The following is a 22,585-nucleotide window of genomic DNA, read 5'->3' as shown; positions in this document are numbered from 1 at the left end:
CCCCTCTATTCCTTCCTTTCCCGAACTAGCTCAAGCCCTGGAAGAGGCTCGAATGTTCCCCTTGGAGTTGTCACTGCTCTGAACCTGGGTGTTGAATCAGAGGCCAGGTGAGGGCAGTGGCAACAGCAGTGGTATTTCCTCTGGCTCAGCCAGCATGCTGAGCCAGAGCCGGAAGGGGTTGGGGGTGGCTCTCAGCCGGGACCCCGGAAGGGGAATAGAAAGAGAACACTCACTCCCCAGAGAGCCTGGGGCCCTCCAGAGAAATGCAAAAGCTCAGAACCAGAGAGGCACCCCTAAGAGAGCCCCCTCACCCACCCAGAGTGCCTGCCCTGGGACCCCCGGGAACCTTCTTCATTGTCATGGAGACCACATCAGAGCTGCCTTCCAGGAAGAATCCTCTGTCCTCCTCCCCCACTTCTTTTGGCCCTGAGACACAAACTCCTCCCTAAGCTGGTTCCATCCAGCCCAAAGCTGGGATTTGCTTGGGCTTGTCTCTCCTTCTTGGGGCAGGGAAACCTACTAAGCTCGATTAGTTTGGTCTTTATTGCACCTATTCACAGAACTAGTATTTCACGGGACTCTCACAAGCATGAAACAGGCTGGGGGAAGATTCTAAGAGGCAAATGAGACCTGGGTCCTCAGGACCTGGAGAGCTCTCCATACATAAGGATGACTACACCAATGAGGCAGAAGGAAAGGCATCTACAACAGAGATATAGGCAGGAATGTTGTGGGGTCCTTAAGACTCAGTTATCTGTAAGGCTTCCTGGAGGAGAGGGGCAAGAAACATGAGCTTTAAAGGATGGTTGCTTGTGGGGCGCCTGGGTGGCTCCATTGGTTGGGCGTCTGACTTTGGCTCAGGTCATGATCACATGGTTTGTGAGTTCGAGCCCCGTGTCAGGTTCTGTGCTGACAGCTCGGAGCCTGGAACCTGCTTCGGAGTCTGTGTCTCCTTCTCTCTCTGCCCCTCCACAACTTGTGCTCTGTCTCTCTGTCTCTCAAAAAATAAATAAATGTAAGAAAAAAAACATTTTAAAGAATGGTTGCTTGGAGAAAAGAGAGAAGTTTATTTTCATTTGCCCACAATGATCTCCTGGAATGAGCACTAAATAAAATAAATAGTCCTGGGTGCTAGAGGTTTGGCGTTCTAGTCCGAGTTCTAACCCTGACCAGCTGATAGAGCTTACAGGTATCACTTCCTTCTCTGAAACTCCATTGCCTCACTTGTAAAGTGGGGGTGTTAAATTAGATGAATTTTGTGGTTTGTTTTAAATAAACGCTACCACCGGCATGGGGCTCGAACTCACAACCCAGAGATCAAGAGCCCCATTGCTCTACCTCCTGAGCCAGCCAGGCACCCCAGGTTAGATGAATTTTGAAAGCAGCCCCAACTGGCCTGGGGTTCAACTAGTCTCTTCTATATATCACAAATAGGCAAGGGGCAAAATCAGGCACTCCTCTTTTTTTTTTTTTTTTTTAATGTGTATATTTTTGAGAGAGAGAGAGAGAGAGAGAGTATGAGCAGGCAAGGGGCAGAGACACAGAATCTGAAACAGGCTCTAAGCTTGGAGCTGTCAGCACAGAGCCTGACGACGCGGGGCTGGAACTCAGGAGAGGTGAGATCATGACCTGAGCCCAAGTCTGACACCGACTGAGCCACCAGGCGTCCCTCAGTCACTCCTTAAAGGAATGTATGCTCTGTAGACCCAGAGATTGTCTCTGAAAGAAGGCCTGGGTGACTTCATGTCCTGTGTGCCCCCATGGCTATAGCCTAAACAGCCCTGCTCTTATCAGGTGTCTTGGTCACAGCTGCCTACCTGACACCCAGCACTATGTCTGGCACAATAAATGTTTATTGAATGAATTGGTGAATGATTGAGGGAACAGAGCCTATGACCAGCTTTTTGGCTAGACTGAAACCAGTCCTACCCCCAGGTTCTCAGATACCTTGAGGCTTTTCTCCCTAAGACTCTATGTTTGCTCTCAGGGTAAGGGGAAAGGTAGCTCAGAGAAACTGCACTCTCCGAAGTCCACGCTGGGGCCTCTGGTTTCTACTGCAATCAACAGAAAGTAGGTCACAGAACAGCTCTGAAGAGCAGACCCTTGAGGAAGAGCCTGGATTCCATGCTAACTTACATTTATTGAGGGCCTACTGTGTATCAGTTGTTGTCACAAAGCTTAATTCATTTAACTGTGGCCTCAAAGGGCTGTACAGGAGAATGTGGGGGGTTGGGGGCTGTAAACCCCAGCTGTGCTGAGTGACCGCGGCCAAGTCACCACCCTCACTGAGTTTTCATTCTCAATCTCTGTCAAATGGAAACAATAGAAGCACTTCGCCAGGTTATGGGAATGAAATGAGCACGTGGAAGCGAAGTGCTTCATAAATGCTAGTCATTACTGTTCCTCTGGGCACAAGTCCGCTCGCCTCCCCGCAGGGCGCGCACACACAGGCATGTTCACACTCCCACGTACACGCAGATGCAGAGACGTGTGCAGACGCCAGCCGGGCCAGCCCGAGGAGCTCGCTGAGCTTCACACCCAGGGACACCGCTCAACCCCTCGGTGAAGCCTTCGTGTCCTTCGCTTAGCTCCTTTTCTCTCAGCTCTTTATGAATGAACTCCGGCCGCTGAGGAGTTTATTTTTTTATGAATGGGAGCCCAGGCCGTGAATGAAGCCGGGAGCCAGCCCCTGCGTCCTGATTGGCCCCCGCGTCTGGGAAACTCCGCCCCCCACTGCTCGGCCGGGCGAGTCTCCGGATTGGCGGGCGTGCCCGGCCCTGGGGTTTCATTCACAAAAGTCAATGAAACAAAGGGAACGGGGTGGGGGTGTGGGGGTTGGAGAGAGAGTCGAGGCCGAGGCAAAGGAAATGCACCAATCAGCGGCTCCCCCGGGCTCACAACTGTCGGCGGCGCCCGGAAAACAAGCGGGTGCGCGGGGAACCCAGGGCCGGGGTTGCCTCGCTCCGGCCTAGCCCCGCGGCCCTCCGTGCGGCCCCGGGGCAAGCTCTCGAGCCCCCGGGGCTCCAAGACAGACGCCCGGGCCTCAGGTGAGGCTGCGGGAGGGGGAGGGAGGGAGAGCGTCTGTGACTCCTCGCCCCATCTCCAACACACGCTGCACTCTTCAACTGCCGCCTCCGCAGATTCTAGGGCAAGGGGTGGGAGGCGCTGGGATTCCGGGTTGGAGGGGGCGCGGGAGGTGTGGGCGTGCGAATGGTGAGCGCCTCGCCCGCTCCTCCGCGCGCGAGCGCACACACACACACACACACACACACGTCTTATGTAACCGAGCTTGGGCAGAGCAGGGCTGCAGAAAGCAGCCGAAACGCCGAGCCTGGCTCCCAGGAGCAGGTGGGACCTCCTTTGGCGGGAGGGGGAGTGGTGGCGGCGCTCAGCTCGGCAGGCGGAAACCTCCCCATTGCCTGAGTGAGTCGGAGAAGTTTTGCTGTCGGACCTAGAGCCTCGGGACTGCCCCTCCCTGCTGCCCTTACCCACCCCCACCCAATGCCTTCCCAGGACGGTGTGCGAACGCAGCCCCCCCGCCCCCAGGTCTCTGCCCCCGCGCGGGGCCCTGGCCGTGCGGCCGGAGGGAGCGGCCGGATGGAGCGGAGGATGAAAGGCGGATACTTGGACCAGCAAGTGCCCTACACCTTCTGCAGCGTGAGCGCCGCGCCGGCCTCCACGCCCGCCCCCGCCCCGCACCCCGCCCCACAGCCCCTTCCCCGAGACCCCAAGGCGGTCCAGCGCTGACCGGCCCCTGTGTCACCCCGGGACCCCAGCCCCGCCCCCCAGGCCCCGCGGCCTCGGGGTGACTCGGGGGCATTCTTCCCCTTCTCCGCAGAAATCGCCCGGAAATGGGAGCTTGCGCGAAGCGCTGATGGTCCCGCAGGGAAAGCTCATGGACCCGGGCTCCCTGCCGCCCCCCGACTCCGAAGGTAAAGAGCCGGAGAGACAAATCGTGACCCTCCCCACCTCGCACACCCAGAGGGCCGATCCCGGAGCCCCCGCCTCGTTCCCCAAAGGAGTCCCCTCCAAGGGATTCTGATCATTCTTGGGCCCCTACCACCAAGGGGGGAGGGCCACCCGGCTTGCTAGGGCTCCCTCCCTCTCACCATCACCTCCACCTCACCTTCTCCAATTCCATTATTCACCCCTCAGATCTCTTCCAGGATCTCAGTCACTTCCAGGAGACGTGGCTCGCTGAAGGTGAGTAGTTTTGTGACCTTTTCTCTATTATTGGGGTGAGGAATTCTCTGGAATTGGTATTCCAACCTAACCCACTTCTCTCTCCCCGCCTCAAGGAGATCTCCAAGACCCCCCCCCCACCCCGCCCCCAGTTCCTACTCCCCGCTCTCCCCAGCGCCCAGTGTGGACACTTATATTGATATTTATTTTCTCTGCCCTGAGCCAGGCTTGTGTAACTAGGCCTGGGGATGAATCAGACCATTGTGTGGGGTATTTGCTTATTTGAATGGAACTTGGCCCCAGGCCCGTTTTCCTGGTAGAAATTTTCATTTGCAAAGTTGGTTAAGCAGCAGACACCAGGCCAAGGTGTGTGTTGGTGTGTTGGGGGTGGGGGGCGGATAAGAGACAGGAGGGTGGGGAGAAAGAGCAATTAATATGTAACCTATGTGCTGGAGTTGCCAAAACATTGATTTTCACCCCCCTTGGTTTCTCCTCTTTCCAACCCCCAATGCTAAACAATTTACTGTCTGAGCCAAAAGCACAACAAAAGTTTAAATAATTCCTTTTTGCGGCACTTTGGCAGAGAGGGCCCAGGGCTTCCCCCCCAAACAGCCTTGATTGTAATTCTGATGGCATGTGATCCTCCCTCCTCCTTCCCTCCTGAATACCTCTGCCCTAGGCAAATTCCCCCTGCTTTGGCTGGGGTGTTTGCGGAGGGGTTAGCTGCGAGCTGGCTGGGGAGGGGTCAGGAGCTGGGCCTTCTCCGGGTAGGGAGGTGGGTTCCGAGTGTTTTCTGGTTGGATCCACTGGTGTGTTTTGGTGGAGCCTCAGGGTGTCGCTGGTGGGGTTGCAGGTAGAAGCCTTATGGTATTTAGACCGTCTCTGAAAGGGAAGGGTTAATACCCCCATCTTAGGGTCCTTTTATTTTAACACTCTGGAAACCAAGAAACCACTGCCCACTGGGAACCCCTTTCTAAGGGCTTTCCTTTAAGATCTCGCCATCCTTCCACCTGGGTATCTGGTGATTTTTAAAGCTCAAACCCAGCTCCTCTGGAACCATCTTTAAAACCTTCAGATAAAAGGGAAAGACCCCTGACTGGATCCTTGGAGTGAGACTCTCTGTCTTGACTACCGTGGTATCCCCAAAATATGTGTATTAATGGAACGACTATTTAGCATGGAGCAAACACTCAGGACGTTTTGTAGAATTTGTGGCCAATGGCTGCATGGGTGCTGGAGGGATCTGGGGTATTACACACGGATCTGGGGTATTATACACATCTTCTCCCAACTGCAAGCCCCATGTGCCCAGCCCTGAGTGACAGTCAGAGTATGCCCTGTCGGCCCATCCTCCTCCCGAGGTTCCGGAGCTGGGCTGGAGCTGAAGAACGCAGGGGTGTCAGTTTCCACAGTCTCTCAAAGACTTCCTTTCCCAATGCCTGATTTCTGTCTGGCTTGCCAGGCTTCTTGTCTGTCAGCGGAGGGTCCCTGTGCTCCCCACAGTGGGCAGCTCCCAGGGCTGTGATTTAAGGGCAGACTCGGAGGTGGGCATTTTGGCAGCAGCTGGTCCATTTGTGCCTGGTTCTGGAATGGGAAGGGAAGGAAAACGTTCTCTCAACCTTGGAAGCCCCACCCCTTGGCGGTGGGGGGTCTAGAGACTGTGCATGTGTCAGTGTGAGGGCGAGTGTGTGTGTTTCAATGCTGCTGCCCTGGGAGTCCCTGTACATTTAAATCCAGTGGGTGGGGAGGTGGGGGTGGGGATCTCCTTGGTTCCCTCTCCTTCCTTCTGAGGGAGCAGCTCAGGTTCCCAGCTGGCGATGGATGGCCAGGCCTGAGAGGGGGATGCTGAGGCCACTGGCTCCTCACTCTCTCTGCGGAGACAGATGCAGCTGCCGGGGCCTTGTCCCCCTGCACCATCCCAGCACCACCCCAGCCTCCTCTCCTGCCTCTTCCCACCAGGTCAGTGACTCCCGAAGCCCAGGGGGGAGCTTTGGGGTGGTAGGGAGGGGTCTAGCTTCTTTGGAAACTTGCCAGTGGTGGGGTGCACCAGGAGGAGTGGGACCCGGAGCCCAACCTCCCCTTCGGCAAGTTTGATTTTTTTTTTAAGCCCCAATTTGGAGAGATGCGGTGAGTCCTAGTAGTGTGGGTGGGGCTGTGAAGAATTCAGGGGATGCCAGGCTGGGTCCGAGAGGATGTGGTTGTGGGTTCAGTCTGGCGTCCGGGCTTATTTAGGGGTGAGTGTGAGTGGGGCTCTGTAGAGACAACTTAGACATCTTTGGGTTTGAGGTTTTTCTAGACAGTGGCCGGGGATGGTGGGGGGGGGCGGTTTGAAGTAAGGCTAAGAGGGTGTGTCTGTTTTTGGGTATCTGTTGAGTTGCTAGAGAAAGGATCAGGCTGCTGTAGGGAAACCCAGGTTCGGGCAGGCTGAGCCCAAGCTGTGCCTGGTTATGGTAAAAAATGTGCTGCTTCTGGTCGAAGGTTCCTTTCTGGGCTTGTCGGAAGCCTTCCGGAACCCTCAGGGACAATGACTTTGTTCTGTTTGGTATTAAGGAACATTGAGTCTGGGCCACGTATGTCCTTTGTATGAGGCTGGGGTCTATAATGTAGAGTCTGTGGATTTGCAGAATCTGTGTGGATAGGTTGCAGGGGTCCTTAAGCCCTCTGATACTGTGTAAAATCGTTAGGGGTGCACCATACACAAAGCAATGTGGATTTTTCTAGGAAGAGAAGATCCATAGCTTTTATGAGGTTCTTAAAGGGGTGGGTCTGTGCTCCCCTTTTCAGAAGGTTTACGGCTCCCAAATCTTCCTCCAAGTTCTCCAGTCCCTTTGCCCTTTGGTTTTCCCCCATCGTTTTTGCAAGCCGAAAAAGAGACCCTAGTGTGTGAAGGGTGTGCACGGAAGATGTGTTTCACCCGTGTGCTGCCGTATAGTAAAAGGAATTAGGGTGTGTGTGAATCTGTGTGCTTGCACGCTGGTGCCTCAGCGTGTCCGTGGAGCAAGATGGGGTTAATCCCCTCCCCCAGTTTTTCCTAGCTACAATGCCTCCTTCGACATCTTTCTGTCTCCTCCCCTTCCAGAAGGCTCTTGGGGACAAATGTCCCTCCATAGATAGAGAACTGGTTCCTTCCAGTACAGAGGCTACCAGGGTGGGGGCAGGGTAAGGGTGAGCGACAAGGCCAGTGGTGACACGGTGGAGCAGAAGCCCTGGAGAATGCCTCCCCCTACTTCTACTGGAACTCCTGAAGAGGCCCCTTCACCCTGTGATGGGGCCCCAGGAAGGGGAGAAGATGATGGGGCGTATATGGTGTAGGTAGGTGGCTAACCTGGGGTGAGCTTAAGCTGCTTGGCTATTTTAACCTGCTTCTCTTGGAGCCCAGCCTGGGAGGCTTCCAAGCCCCTTCTCTTCTACTGACCCCCATATTGGAGGGATGATCCCCAAAATTCTCTCTTTCTGGGCATTATGCTGGCGTGGCACTTTTTCCACCCCCTCCGTAATCATCTGCCATGTCCCCGGGCAGATAAACTCCACCTTAGTGCCAGGATGGAGTTGGGGGTAGACCCTGGCACACTAGCTCGGCAGCCAAAACTCAGCCAAGTCAACAAATAAATAAAATGGCATACACTCAAGACCAAACACGGTAATTAGAAATTCTCCTGCTCTCCAGGAACTCGGGGCTCGGTGTTCCTGTTCCTATTTCTATCCTTGTGGACAGTCTCTGATTGAGGCCCCTCTCCTATCCTTTTGGTTTGAGAAGCCAGTGTTCTGGGCAGGAGCCAAGCAGAGACTGGGGTTCACATCACAGCCCATTTTTGCCTTGGCTGATTTCTCCTGGCCCTGGGAAGAGGATGGCCTCTCTTTGGGAGGAGGGGCTGTGTGCTGGGAGGAGGGGCCTCCCCGGGGACTGCTGCGGAGTGGACATTGGGGTCAAACCTCGGGGGCCTGAGGCGGGAGGGAAGGCAGGATGACCCCTAGGGCTCTCTAGAGTCATGTGAACTGGCCTGTGACTGGCCTGTGACGCCAGCAGGAGATGCCCCCAGCCCATTACCTCAATGGAAACTGGCAGGTAATGAAGCCCCAAAGGGGGCCCAGAATGCGTCAGCCTCCCCCACGCTCTGCACCTCCCCTGCCCTGGGGACCCTCCCTCCTTGCCTAGGTAGCAGGGATGGGAAGGTTGCTTATCCTGCTCCATCACCCCCATCCTGCCAATTTGGGGGGTATCGCCCGTGGCTGGGCCAGAGGGCACATCGGGGATGAACTTGGCCCTTGCGCCCCAGAGCAAGGTTTGCTCCTTCCTTTTATCTCGTGTTTCCCAAACCTGACTTTTTTTTTTTTTTTTTTTTTGAGAGAGAGAGAGAGAGAGAGAGAGAGCGAGAGAGAGCGAGCGCGCGCAGGGGAGGCCGGGGAGAGAATTTCAAGCAGGCTCCACACTCAGTGTGGACACTCAAAGAGGGGCTTGATCTCATGACCGTGAGGCGCCCCTCAAACCTGCCTGTTCTTATGGGCCACCAGGGATGCTTCTTAAAAGTACAGGTGCCTGGGCTTCAACCCTGCCTATGGAATTAGATTCTCCAGGGGTGGGGACCGGGAGTGTGTGCATGTTTAAGCAAACTTTACACCCAACGTGGGGCTCGAAGAGTCGCATGCTCCACCTACCTAGTGAGCCAGCCAGGGGCCCCAGGAATGTGTACTCTTTCTTCTTTTTCTTTTTTTCATTGTATTTACTTCAGCTAGAGAGAGCAGGGATGAGGGGCAGAGGGAGAGAGAGAGAATCTCAAGCAGGCTCTACACTCAGTGTGGAGCCCGACGCGGAGCTTGATCCCACAACCCTGGGATCATGACCCCAGCTGAACTGAGCCACCCAGGCGCCCCAGGGATATGTACTTTTAATGCCCTGGGGATTCTTGATTTGGGTCAGTTTGGGGGATGGTTGCCTTCGTGCCTCAGCTGTGCTTCTGAATAGATAGATGCTGCCTGTGTGTTTTTGCCAGGGGACTTCGTGTCCTACTCATTTATTTGATCACTTTGGAATAGTTTCCCGCTGACTTCTCGGGAGTCCTTCTTTAGCTGCTGGTGGCTTCTGATTCTTAAACCCTTCAGTCCAGTCCCTCTGTCAAGATGTCAATTATCCATAAACGTACCTTGAAGTACTTGGCACATCTGATATTCAAAGCAAGTTGGGGAAGAATCCTCCTGCCGGGCAATTGATCACAGCCTAAAGCATCCCTTGTGAGATGTGCTTTCTCTGGAGGGAGGACTTGCCTTTATTAAAGTTAGCCTGTGTGTGGGAAGGGGGATGTCCTCAGGGAGAGGAAAGAGCTGATTTGTTAGGATCTCTGCCACTCTTGCTCCCCAGTCCACAGTGTCAGCTCCCACCAGCCTGGGGATGGGATCGTGGTATGTTTATTCACATAGTCCACAAATAATGCATTGAGCATCTATTCTTAGCCAGACCCCATTTTCCAGATGCTGGGGTATCAGGAAGACAGAGAAAGCAAACGCCCCTGCCCTCAGGGAGCTTAACTTTCAGGTGGAGAAGGTAGACAACAAACCCATAAAAGTAAATGAATTAAAGAGATGCAAGTAAATTAATAAGATACATGCACGTAGCTGTACATGCGAGGGCAAAAATAAACAAGGGAAGCGATGGGTAGCCAAGAGGGACCACTTCGGTGTGGGTGGTCAGAGAAGACGTCTGAGGAAGTGACCAAGTGACAGCTAGGACTTCAGTGGCCAGGAAAAAAAAAATACAGGCAGGCAAAGGTTTGGGGAAGAGGAATGAAGAGCTCTGGAGACGAAGGACAAGGAGAGGCAGGTCGGACAGGTAAGCAGGCCAGACCATGTGGGGCATCAGAGGCCTGCTGAGAAGAAGACTCTGGGGTCCCCGCTTTAAGCAAGGAGAAAAGGGAGGGGCCTTCTATTGCAGAAAGACCACTCTGACAGCTGTGTGGCACCTGCTGTAGGAGGTAAGCACGGAAGCAGGGAGTTCCAATATAGAGGCTCTGGCTGAAATCCCAGGAAGAAACCATGGAGCCTCTGCTGACTGGGAAGCCTAGAGGCTGGGGTGTGTGTGTGCAGGGCTGGGAGTGGAGGTATTCTCCAGCCGTCTCCTCCTGCCCTTCGTCCTTCCCAGCCGTTCTCGATCTGGTTGCCTTCTCCGTCACTTTCCTCCTTGTCCACTCTGAGAGCAGTCTCCTTCCTTGGCTTCCACCACCACGTCACTTTCAAGCCACTCTCTTCCTGGAGTATCCGGGAGTTCTTCTTGGTGTCTACCCCTTCCCACTTCTGTTTTGACTATTCTTGAGAGAGGGGCAAAGATTCTGGGGTCAGGGGAGGGACTCTGCTATATTCCCTCCTGAAGGTGTTGGAGAGGCCAGGGTAAGCACTAGAAATTAAAGCTGGAATATCCAGGTTGGAGATCATGGATGAACTGCTGTTCTGTTGCTGCCTAACTCCCAAACCCAGTGCCACCCATGCTGGCACCCTGGGAGTGCTTCTCAGACCTCCAAGCTCGGAAACCTTCCTCTCCTAGCTGCACGCTGCAGACGGGAGACAAGGGGACCTGCCCGTGTCCCCAGCCACTTCCTCTCCCACTGTCCTCTTATGCACCTCTCTTGAACCACCACCCTTCCTCTATTCCATCTTCTTCCCCAGGTTCTAGATTTCACCCGGGAGGTTGTATAAAACACAGATTCCAGGGCCCGGCCCAGCTACAGAATCTCCCCATGTTATTCTAGGTTCATTAGGATATCCTGCAATGCCTGCCCCTCCCAGATGTGACTCTGCTGGGAGATCTGGGAGGGGCAGGGCTGCCTTCACTTCAGGAAAATGGAGGGAATGAATACAAAGCATCCAGGAAAAGACTCTGGAATCTGCTCAGACAGGTTCTGGGAACTTGCAGCCTGCCCTCCAGGGTCTTAATGGAGCGTAGAGATGGAGGGCGCTAGGACCTGGGGTGGGGTTGCCTTGCGTCCTAGGAAGGCTGTTTTCCCCTTGGGCTGGTGCTAATCTGCAAGGCCACCGCAATGGTGTCTCCTGGGGACTGCCATGGGGGGGGCCCCACCCAGACTCACCTCTGACCTCTCTCTCTGCAGCCCAGGTACCAGACAGTGATGAGCAGTTCGTTCCTGATTTCCATTCAGAAAACTGTGAGTGGAGGGCCCTGGGTCAAGGGAGTGGGGAGTAGGGGAGGGCAGGAAATGAGTCATAGGGATAGAGAATCACAAAAGATGAACTTGTTCCCTCCTAAAGGAAAGGGAGAACAGGGCTCCCCATTCTTAGGTTTGGACTCCAGGACTCAGTAACTGGGAGATGAGGCCCTTGGTCTAAATCGGGGCTTTCTGCATCCTGGCTGTGGGACGTGCGAACTTCATCTCTCTGATCCCCCAGTTCCCAGTTTCCGAAATGTGGGGCTTGGGCCAGCTCAGCAGGGTCCGGTTCTACTTTTCTCAGTTACTTTCACGCACCCAGGAGCAATTTTGCCCCCGAGGAGACACGGGGCAACGTCTGTAGATGTTTGGGGTTGTCACAACCGAGGGTGGGGTGCTACAGGCATCTAGTGGGTAGGGAGGCCAGAGGTGCTGCTGAACACCCCGTAATGCTCAGGACGGCCCCCCACAACAAGAATGATCTGGCCCAAAGGTCAATAGTGCCCTGTTGAGAAGCCCCGATTTACTGTCAGATACTCCGGTCTCAACTGTCTTTGATAAAATGCAGTAAGGACACATATAATGGAAAACAGGGAACAGTCAGTCACAGGCATTTGGCTCCACGCAGGAAGACAGACCCTCGCGCTCAGCAGACTTGGAACCAAATGTGCTGCGCGGCCTGGTGGCTGGGGTTTGCAGACCCAGCGGGGGCCACAGGAGAGACTAGTCTTCACAGAGAATCAGGACCATGTGTTTAATGTTGGTCAGCTGACGTGCAAGTAGGCTAATATCCAACCTCAACCGGGAAAAGAAAGATTCTTTAGAGCACCAAATAAGAAAACATCTCTCTCCCTTGGAATTTTCCAGGGCGCTCAGGCAAACCACAGGCCATGGGTTGGAGGTGCTCAGTCCTACAAAGGTGTTTTTTTGGGGGTTGGGGTTGTAGTAAATGTTGGATTTTGGACAGTTTCTTTGGTTAATATTGGACATCAGCCCGACGTATAAAGCTAGACATGGCGTCAACAGCCCAACTGTCTGACCGTGAGTCTCTGAAAACTAAGACCCAGAGAGGGGCTGAGTCTGCACAGGTCACCCAGCTGGCCGTCAAAGAGCAGAAGGTGTCGGGAGCTCTTCTGGCCTCTTCTATGACCCGCTCTGGCCTTGTTCTGCCCCCACCCCCACCCCTCACCCCTGCAGTAGCTTTCCACAGCCCCCCCACCAGGATCAAGAAGGAGCCCCAGAGTCCCCGCACAGACCCGGCCCTGTCCTGCAGCAGGAAGCTGCCACTCCCCTACCACCATGGCGAGCAGTGCCTTTATTCCAGGTAAGCCCCAGCCTGGCCCTGGTGAAGGGCCGGGATGGGGGAGGGAGGGCGAAAGGCGGCAGATGCACTGCCACATAGACCACAGAAAGGATTTCTGAGCCCCTGTAAGGGGAGCCCCACGGCTCAGGATTTCCTCTGAGTTGACGGGAGGAAGAACGCAGCAAGGGGGTTCAAGGGATGTGTGTGTCAAGGCCTGGGCAGAGCCCTTCCACCCGAGGAAGCCACCGGCCCACCCAGGGGAGAGGCATTCTCAGGATTCACAAAAGGAGAAAAAGAGTTCGCTTGGGGCCCGGGCCTTTCCCAGCACCTTCTACTCGTCCTCCTCCCCTGATCCCTGTGACTCACTTCCCGGGGGATAAAGGGTTCAAAGATGCTCGCCCAGCTTCTCTGCCCCCTCACCCCCATCTCCCCCTCAACTCCAGTGCCTATGACCCCCCTAGACAAATCGCCATCAAGTCCCCCGCCCCCGGTGCCCCTGGACAGTCGCCCCTGCAGCCCTTCTCCCGGGCAGAACAACGGAGTTTCCTGAGATCCTCCGGCACCTCCCAGCCCCACCCTGGCCATGGGTACGTCGGGGAGCATAGGTAAGGAGGAGGCCAGGAGACGCACAGAACCTGGGGGCCCGGGCCTCACCAGTTCTTCCTCAATCCCTGAGTGTTCTCCACCTGCCCTTAAGAGACCTGGCGTGGGGGGAGGTAGGGAAGAAGGGATGTCGACGCCCCACCCCCAACCCTGACACACACACACACACACACACACACACACACCTGAGCCCACTCTGCAAGCTCTGGGGGTGGCCGGCGCGAGGACCCAGCACGGCTCAAATTAATCTCTTCTTCCTTCTCCCTCCAACCACACCCAGCTCTGTCTTCCAGCAACCCTTGGATATTTGCCACCCCCTCACATCCTCCCAGGGAGGGGGCCGGGAACCCCTCCCGGCCCCCTACCCACACCAGCTGTCGGAGCCCTGCCCACCCTACCCCCAGCAGACCTTCAAGCAGGAATACCTTGACCCCCTGTACGAACAGGCGGGCCAGCCGCCAGTGGGCCAGGGTGGAGTCAGCGGGCACAGGTACCCAGGGGCGGGGGTGGTGATCAAACAGGAGCAGACGGACTTCACCTACGACTCTGGTAAGAAATGCTCCCGGGGAGGGGGAGGAGGAGTTTGGGGGGGATCGCCGGGGAGGGTGGCACGTGATCAAATGGACGGTTCCACTAGACCCAGAATGTCTCCCGAGTGTTTTCCCCACCCACCCCCACGCCCATTTACCAGTGCCTACCTCCAACCCACCCAACCACTCGCTTTTTTTTAATGGAGGTTCAAAACAATTGTCATTTTCCAGTCAGCAAACTTGTACTCAGATAAAAGATGAGTGGTTTGCAGGTCCTTGCCCTCAGGCAGCTTGTGACTTCCTAGGAAGCCTTTCTTCCTGTTTCTCTTCAGCAAGGGTTTGAGGTTATAATGACCTTACCGGCCTGGAGTGTGGGCTTGTGGCCCTGGAAGACACAGTGATGAATAGGATGTGTCCCAGTCCCCACAGAATCCGAAACACATAAACGGATTTGAATGAAGAGAAACATGAACCCGCAGCTAGCCAGGCTCAGTTCCCAACTGGAACGCGGGGTGACTGTGTGGTTTCCACCTTCTTGTTGGGGCCTCCGGGTTGATGGGGCCGGATACCGAAATAGGACTGCTAGTTCCGCCTGGCTGTGGACAGGAGTGAGATACGCTCAGCCACATTCATAAACAGCTGGAATTCAAAGCCTCAAGTCCCGAAGGGAGGGCCTTTCTCATTTAGGAGGGACCCAGAAAACCTTGGTTTCTGTTCCACTGTTGCCATCCCCAAATTTGAATTCATCTGCCAGCTTGTATGAGAAAAATAAATACTGAGGTTCGAGTAGGCGCAGAGCTGGCTCGAGCTTTCGAATTTCCCTTTTCCTGATGTCCAGTCTTTCAGGGGTAGGGGGATGAACCACAACTCCCCCCCGCTCCCCAATCCAGGGCTACCCCAGTGAGAACCAGAAAGGCCCGCCTCTCCTCAAACCCGGGGCATTAGCTGAGCCTCACCAGGCAGTGAGGTGGAGGAAGGAGGAGGGAAACGCTCTCGCTGCTGACCTTCAAAGGATGTAGACCGGAGGAGATCTGGTTACATGCCCTTGAACTCCTGCCCCTCCCCCTTCAGCTTCCTCTCAATGGAGTCAGGAATTCCATTCACAAAATGGAGGCATGAATGAGCCCACCCTCCCGCCTCCTCCCGGAGGTGTCGGGTTTCACCATCTCATTCATAGGTGGGAGTGGAGGGGGTAGGGCGGGAAGGGGCTGGGACTTGAACGGGTGGCTTCACACAGCCGCCTCCTCCAGGTGGAGTAGGGATATTTCCATCCTAGGGAGTAGAATGAAAAGGGAGTGAATATGCTCTGCTGTCAGAAATGAAAAAAACACGGCCCAGTGCCCACTGCCTTGTCCCCAGATACAGATACATTCTGGCTTCTGGCGTGCTCTCGCTCTCCCCCCTTCCTCCCTCTCCCCCTCTCCCTCTCTCTCCCTCTCCCCCTCTCCTTCCCTACCTACCTGCTGGTCTTCCCCCAGCCCCTGACCTCCGTTTCCTCCCTCCCTAAACACATGCTCAGTGTGCTCGCGCTCTCTCTCTCTCTCTCTCTCTCTCTCACACACACACACACAGCTAGAAACCCAACCTGCTGACCGGAGGTTAGCCCATTCCAAGGGAGTCTTAGGTATGGACACTGAACCCTTTCCCCGGAGGTTCATCCCTCCCCTTCCTCCTCCCCCTAAACTCACAGGAAACAGCTGTTCCCTGGAATCTTGGGCCTTGTGCAACAGTTTGCCAGGCCCAGCTGCTGCCGGCCATGCCCTCTGGCCCAAACTTCAAGCTGAGAGTTTCAAGCCTTGTGCCCCCTCTGGGTGAACTTGCCTTGGGATTTGGTGGTTGGCAGGCAGCTGGGAAAAGAACCGGAAAGCAGGCTGGCAGGAAGGAGTTCTCGAATGTGAGTAGGACTGCTGCCCCCACCGCAGCCACCTGTAACATCACCCTTTCTTCTCTCCTCCCCTCCCAGATGTCCCTGGGTGTGCATCAATGTATCTTCACACGGAGGGTTTCTCCGGACACTCTCCAGGCGACGGGGCCATGGGTAAGGCAGCCCCCTCCTCTCCGCCAAGCCCTCCAAGGTGGAGGAGGGAGTCATGCTGTCGGGGAGGGTCTCCTGTGCAGGAGTCCCTCTGGACTCTCTGGAGGCTCATATCGATGAGCCCCCAGATCTGAGTGACCCCCAACTTCCTCCTCAAGGTTATGGCTATGAGAAACCTCTTCGACCATTCCCAGATGATGTCTGTGTTGTCCCTGAGAAATTTGAAGGTCAGAGAAGTGACTACAAAAGGGCCAGGGTCTTACCCTTGCCTTCTGTGTCCCCACCCCCCACCCCGAGAATCACAATACCGCTGGGGAGGGGAGATGGGGTTACTTGGGGGACCAGGAGGCACAAACCTGACACCTGCTTTCTGTGTTCCCCAGGAGACATCAAGCAGGAAGGGGTCGGAGCGTTCCGAGAGGGACCGCCCTACCAGCGCAGGGGCGCCTTGCAACTGTGGCAATTTCTGGTGGCCCTGCTGGATGACCCAACGAATGCCCACTTCATCGCCTGGACTGGCCGGGGGATGGAGTTCAAACTAATAGAGCCCGAGGAGGTGGGCCTCCCAGATGTCCCCACCTCTCCTCCCAACATCTCTGGGTGCTGGAGATAACAGGATCTGGGAATGCGGCACATGCCTCCCCTGACCTGAATTCTTGTCAAACCTGGGTCTGTGGGCTGCTGCTTGGTCTGCAGGGCCAGCTTCTGTTTTGCACGAAGAATCTCAGGTGCTCTTTCTGACCTGCCCCCCGTTTTTGTCTGCTGAGCCAGCACCAGCATCCCAAACCTCTGTCCCGTCCCCAGGTTGCCAGGCTCTGGGGCATCCAGAAAAACCGGCCGGCCATGAACTACGACAAACTGAGCCGCTCGCTCCGATACTACTATGAAAAAGGCATCATGCAGAAGGTGAGGGGCCGAGGCCCCAGGGCCGGGGCGGGTGAGAGGCAGTAACTGTGGGAAGGTGATGGGGGCAGGGGAGCATTTCTCAGCAAGTTGGTGGGAGCCGATGATGAACCGGACAGAGGGAATGAGAAACTGTGGACAAGATTTCCCTCTCCCCAAAAAAGTGCTCAAACAGTAAGTGGAAAGCCCAAAGTGTGGAGACATTGAGATTGGAGAATGGGAACTCTGTGGGGAGCTGGCTTCTCGGAGGAGCCGGCACGGGAGAGATGTGCCCCACGCACCTGCTGGGACCTGGCCCAGGGCTGCGTCCCCCAACCCACACTCACCTGGAGGGAGAGCTAGGCCCACCCAGCCCCTCTCTTCCCACAGGTGGCTGGTGAGCGCTACGTGTACAAGTTTGTGTGTGAGCCTGAGGCCCTCTTCTCCCTGGCCTTCCCGGACAATCAGCGTCCAGCCCTCAAGGCCGAGTTTGACCGGCCAGTCAGTGAGGAGGACACAGTCCCTTTGTCCCACTTGGACGAGAGCCCTGCCTACCTCCCAGAGCTGGCTGGCCCTGCCCAGCCCTTTGGCCCCAAGGGTGGCTACTCTTACTAGCCCTGGCCGCTGCTCCCCTACTGCCGGTGGGTGCTGCCCTGTGTACATATAGATGAATTTGGTGTTGGGGAAACCCTCACTCTGAAGCCCGCAGATGTCTTTGGAGCAGATCCCCGTTGGCCCACCAGTTGCCCCTGCCCAGACTCTGAACCGCTCACCAGAGTTGATGGGAAGGAAAAGCGGAGACCCTGCAAGTGCAAAGGTGGGGTCTAGAAGCTCCTCTGGGGATGTCACCTCCAGCCTCTTCCCAGGTTCTACGTCGAGGCCCAAGCTTCACTCCTCTCCCCCCATCACAGAGAAAAGAGTCTGCTCTGTTCTGGGGGACAGAAGGTGCGTTCCCACTTTATCCTAGTGGAGAAGGGTGCATTGAGCTCCCCAGATCTCCCACTGTGGGCAGACAGAAGTCTGGATCCTGCACTCCGCTCCAAGCGGTGGCCCTGGAGGGTCCTGCTTGTCCATTCTTGGTGCTGTGTTCCCAGAGGCAGGGGGAGGCTGGAGTAAGGAACCTGAGGTGGGGGAGGGGCTGCAGGGTGGAGGCAGGGAGGGCTGGGTTCCTGCTCCTAGGGCCCTTTGCCTCTTCTCTGCCTTTTCCTAGGCCCCGGGCCTGGGATTCCACCCCCACCTCCACCACATCTGCCAGACCCCAATAAAGGCCCCTGCTTCTCCTTAGCATCCTGTGTCCTCTTTGCCACCATGGGAGAAGAATTGGGGTTGGAAAGAGCCCCAGCTTTGGGGCAGACGATCAGAGTTTGGGGCCTGGCCCTGACACGTTACTTCCCTTATGGATCTGGGAGAAGACAGTTCACCTCCGATTCTTTTCCTCTGAAAAATGGGCTCAGTGTTACCTGGCCTCTCCTCCTCCCACGATTATTGTGTCCGGGTCCTGGAAGAATGGTTGAAGGGTACTTTTATAATCTGGCCTGGTGACCCCTGGCCACCAGGCGTCTCCCTGCCCGGGCAGGGGCCAGATCGGGCTACTGAGCTTGGAGGCCCTCCCGGGGCTTCCTCAGGCAGGCTTTGGCCTGTGGGTTCTATGATGCCCTTCCCATGGCCATGCTACCCATGTCTACACCTCAACTGTGTGTCCCTCCCTCCTGCAGTGGCTCCAGGTTGGTTTTTGCTGAAAATGGGGACAAGAGTTTGTATGGAGAGGGTCTGGAGAAAGGAGAGAGAAGAAAGGCACCCGGGCAAGAGGGTGTAGGGAAAGGCCAGAGCAGGCCCTGCATGCTGGCCTGTGGAGGAAAAGACACTACATCTTCAGGGAAAGGGGAGCAGAAAACACGTGCCCCTTGCCCAGAATCCTGGGGCTGTTCTCTGTGGGTGCTGGGAGAGGCAAGGCTGAGAAAGTGGTGACACCTGGAGGGAGTAGACCTGATACCCCTCGAGGTGCGAGGGGGCAGAATGGAAGGTTCTAGACCCAGGCCCTGTGGAAACGGCTTCCCAGGATCCAGGCTCTGGCGAAAATGTACTCTTCAGGTAAACCAGAACTGCAGCGCCAAGGCTGCGCTGGCCCAGCCCTCCTTAAGGCTTGAACAGCCTGGGTCCCCAGTCCCCGAGCCCTCAAAGGAAGGGTGCTGGTCAGCCACTATGCACAAATAAAAAGCAACATTACTGTTCTTCCTAGAAACCAAAAACAACTTTTATAATTTAGAGCAAGGGAACAGAAACTTTTTTTTTTTTAACGTTTATTTATTTTTGAGACAGAGTGAGACGGAGCATGAACGGGGGAGGGGCAGAGAGAGAGGGAGACACAGAATCGGAAGCAGGCTCCAGGCTCTGGGCCATCAGCCCAGAGCCTGACACGGGGCTCGAACTCACGGACCGCAAGATCGTGAACTGAGCTGAAGTCGGACGCTTAACCGACTGAGCCACCCAGGCGCCCCATATAAACTTTTAAGATACAAGTTTTAGGGGCACCTGGGTAGCTCAGTCAGTTAGGCATCCGATCAGCTCAGGTCACAATCTCACGGTTTGGGAGTTCGAGCCCCGCGTCGGGCTCTGTGCTGACGGCTCAGAGTCTGGAGCCTGCTTCAGATTCTGTGTCTCCCCCTCTGCCCCTCTCCACTCACACTCTCTCTCTCTCTCTCAAAAAGAATAAACATTAAAACATTTTCTTTTTAAATAAAACACAAGTTTTTAAAAATATACGTTTTTTAAAAATACATATAATGTAGGGGCACCTGGGTGGCTCAGTCGGTTAAGCGCCTGACTTTGACTCAGGTCATGATCTCACGGTTCGTGAGTTTGAGCTGAGCCCCACGTCAGGCTCTGTGCTGACAGCTCAGAGCCTGGAGCCTGTTTCAGATCCCGTGTCTTCCTCTCTCTCTGTCTCCTCCCTTCCTTGCACTCTCTCCCTCTCTCAAAAATAAACATTAAAAAAAGAATCTTCATAAAAAAAAATGCATGTTATTTAATTCCATATTAAAACCAGGCTCTCATGGTAGGAAGGTGTAGAAGTCCATGGAAACCCTGAGGTCCCGAGTATGTGTATAGGAGTGACAGATTTGGGTGAGAAACGGTGTCCACAGCCTGACCTCTACCCTCTGAAATGTTTATTAACAAGTCACTCCTCACAGCTCTTTGTTCAAATCCTTAACCTTGGAGGGCCACTGCTTAGAGGAGGCAGCTTCTAGCAACCACCAGGGGAAATCAAGCTCCGGACTGGATGAAGGTGAACCCTAGACCGAGGAGCCTGACCCAGCGGTAGAGTTTACACGAGCCCCACGGGGATGGTCCCCCCCACGTACGCAAGCACAGACTCAGCACGTGCACAGGGGCAGGAAATCCCTGAGCTAGGCTCCTGCGGGGTGGGGTGAATGGCCTAGAAGATTCCAGCTCCCTGCAGGAGACCCACATCCTCTCCTGACCTGTCACTCAATCTCGGGAAATATTGTTTCGAGGAAGAGAAACAAGGGCCCCATTGTGTGGGAGCAGCAGGCAAGTTCTTCCCAATCTGGCCCATCTCCCTCTGAGCAGGCTCAGCGATGCTGCCGACATGCTGTTTCCTGATGGCCAGTCGGAAGGTCAGACATCAACCACCTTGACATAGCAGAGAGACAGCTCTTGGGACAGTTGTTTAAGGAACACCCACAGAGCCAGGGTCCTTTGCTCACCTAACCCACAGGAGATGGCTAGCCCTGCTGTCTCTCACCTTTGCCTGTGGAACATGTCCTTCTCAACCTCAGCTTCAATCCCAAACCTCCCCACCCTGCCCTCAGGGCCATAACCATCTCCTAGGTGCCAATGTCTTTGGTGCTGGGCGCTCAGCTGGGGCAGGCAGGCTGCCAAGCCCGGAGGGAGTTCTTAGAGACTGGGGAGCTGGGTGCCCAGCCCCTGCTTTGCTCTCGGCCTCCTCCTCTGTACATCCCTGCCTCTCTCTCCCCGTAGGGCCTTAAAGGTGAACACACAAAGATCCCCTGCCCTTAATTACTGGCCAGGGCTTCCCAGGAGCAAACAGAATTGGAGGCGCTCACTCAACTCAAAGAAGGGGTGGGGATCTCAGTCAGCAGACTCCCTGGCCTGTGCTCTTCTCTGCTGGATTCTCTCTGAATCGTCTTTAGGGTGGTCAGTTTGCCGCCCAACAACAGCTTACGTTCTTTCACATCCTAGAATGTCATAAACTCAGCATCTGGTGGACAAGTCAGTAGTTCTATACGAGGTGTCCAACCCCCCAGGGGCTTCCCTACAAGCTCCACATCCAGACCAGCTTTCCAGAAGCTCTGGAAACAACCTGGCCTGGCAGCGTCTGTGGGATGTCCTTCAAAGTCAAGAGCTTCCTTGGGAGCCATGACAGGGGCGCTGGGAGATGGCTATTCCCCAACCAAATGCTACAAGAAACCCACTCGGCAACAGCAAGCTGACTCTGAAAGGGGTTCGGTGGGTTTTCTGTTTGTGGTGGGGGGACGAGAGGCTTTGACCATAAAAACCCTTTGTTAAAGCCCATCGAGGACCTGGGCGGGGGGAGGGGGAATAAAAACAAAAAACAAACAAAACAAAAGCTGTGACGTCCCTTGCATGTTTCAAAAGGGAAAAGGACACGCTGCACATTGTGTGGTGTGCAGCGGAGGGAGCCAGGAGAGCCTTCTGGATTCCACATGCTGCATCTGTAACCACTCAGGCGCCCAGACTGGGGCAGTGGATGTGGTTAATCATGGGACCGTGTGCAGCCACACCGGGCTCGTGCGGGTGTCAAGAGATACGACTGCAGGCTTGGGCTATGCGTCACCTCCGAGCCCAAAGAGGCCCCAAGCTCTGGTTACAGGGGACTCTCCACCATGTGCACCAAAGCCACAAATCTCCCCACCCTGGGCCCAGGCCAATATCCTAGCCTTTCAGCTAGAAGAAATGGCCACAGAAAACCATTTATGTTTCCTTAAGAAAATAAATATTTCCAAGAGGTTAAGCGAGAGTACAGGGGCTGGGCAGGGGCAGAAGTGGGGCCAACACTGTCAGTGAGCTCCACGGCCCCTTCCTCCAGAGTCCCAGCTCGGGCGTCAGGGCCCTCACTACGTCTGGGCGTCAGATGCTCGCAACTCCGTTTTCCCATCCTAGGGCTCCACGCGTTGCCCGTTTTGTGGAGATGATGCCATGTACTCCCATACTGGCTGCGAGCCCCAGCTGGCCACACTGCCTCGAGGCGGTCAGGGCTGGGGGCTCTGGTCAAACCGGGCGTAAATCCCTGTTTCTATTTTGACCACCGGGGAAGAAATAAGAATCAAGTTTAGAAAATGCCCCGTGAAGATACTCAGTCACTGGACGGCTGCATCCTCAGGACCAGCTTTGCATCAATAAAAGGGAGTCCAAGCCCTGGGCCCCCTCTGCAGGAGAGGCAGACAGAGAAGTGTCACCTCTCAGCGCCGTCGGAAGGCCCGGGATATTCTCCACGCGTTGGGTTCCTCGTAGCGGTTGTACAAGGGTTCAAGACGCTGCTGCTTCTTCTGCTTGCTTAGCTTGGTCGGGTCGGAGACCTTGAAGAAGGCTGGAGCAAATTCCACAAGCCACCTGGGGTCGATAGTGGTGACCTCACGCATGTACTCCTTCGTGGTCAGTACCAGCTCGTGATACACCACCCTGAGTGGGGCACAGAGATCAGGCTCAAGCCTCCCATCCAGGCTCCACTCCAGTCACCGTGGTCCCCTGTGGGCCTCAGCTGAGCTTGAGTTTTACCCTCTTAACTCCCCTGCCTGAACCCTCAGGGGACTGCAGTCTCTGTTTACGACAGCCACACCCCAGTACTGAGGAGCCTGCACACCTCTACCCACGAGAAAGCTGTCAGGAGGCTCTGGCC

At 55.5% G+C, this 22,585-nt stretch overlaps 2 protein-coding genes across 4 annotated transcripts in view; one reads left to right on the top strand and one right to left on the bottom strand.

Moving 5' to 3' along the window:
- Positions 1–2,867: 2,867 nt before the first annotated feature.
- Positions 2,868–18,190, top strand: ETV4 (ETS variant transcription factor 4). Of its 3 annotated transcripts, none has more exons than XM_042967366.1 (13): positions 2,868–2,928; positions 3,547–3,657; positions 3,839–3,932; positions 4,156–4,203; positions 11,277–11,330; positions 12,528–12,654; positions 13,095–13,238; positions 13,517–13,785; positions 15,730–15,804; positions 15,960–16,028; positions 16,185–16,357; positions 16,606–16,707; positions 17,074–18,190. In XM_042967366.1, exons 2-13 carry the CDS (start codon positions 3,598–3,600, stop codon positions 17,296–17,298), a joined length of 1,440 nt encoding a protein of 479 aa, XP_042823300.1. In that variant the 5' UTR covers positions 2,868–2,928; positions 3,547–3,597; the 3' UTR covers positions 17,299–18,190. The 3 variants fall into 3 exon arrangements, with proteins under 3 accessions (XP_042823300.1, XP_042823299.1, XP_042823301.1); XM_042967365.1 differs by having other exon boundaries at positions 13,077–13,238; XM_042967367.1 differs by lacking the exons at positions 2,868–2,928; positions 3,547–3,657; positions 3,839–3,932; ... (3 more) ...; positions 13,095–13,238; positions 13,517–13,785 and adding an exon at positions 15,284–15,390.
- A 1,500-nt stretch (positions 18,191–19,690) lies between these two features.
- Positions 19,691–22,585, bottom strand: part of DHX8 (DEAH-box helicase 8) — a 32,068-nt gene continuing 29,173 nt past the window's right edge. Inside the window, exon 23 of the mRNA XM_007093781.2 lies at positions 19,691–22,368. Coding sequence (XP_007093843.1) covers positions 22,149–22,368 — 220 coding nt within the window. The 3' untranslated portion in view covers positions 19,691–22,148. The remainder of the gene's footprint in view (positions 22,369–22,585) is intronic.

Source organism: Panthera tigris, chromosome E1 (genome assembly GCF_018350195.1).
Source record: "Panthera tigris isolate Pti1 chromosome E1, P.tigris_Pti1_mat1.1, whole genome shotgun sequence".
Lineage (NCBI taxonomy): Eukaryota > Metazoa > Chordata > Mammalia > Carnivora > Felidae > Panthera > Panthera tigris.
This window is presented reverse-complemented; position numbering and strand designations above follow the sequence as displayed.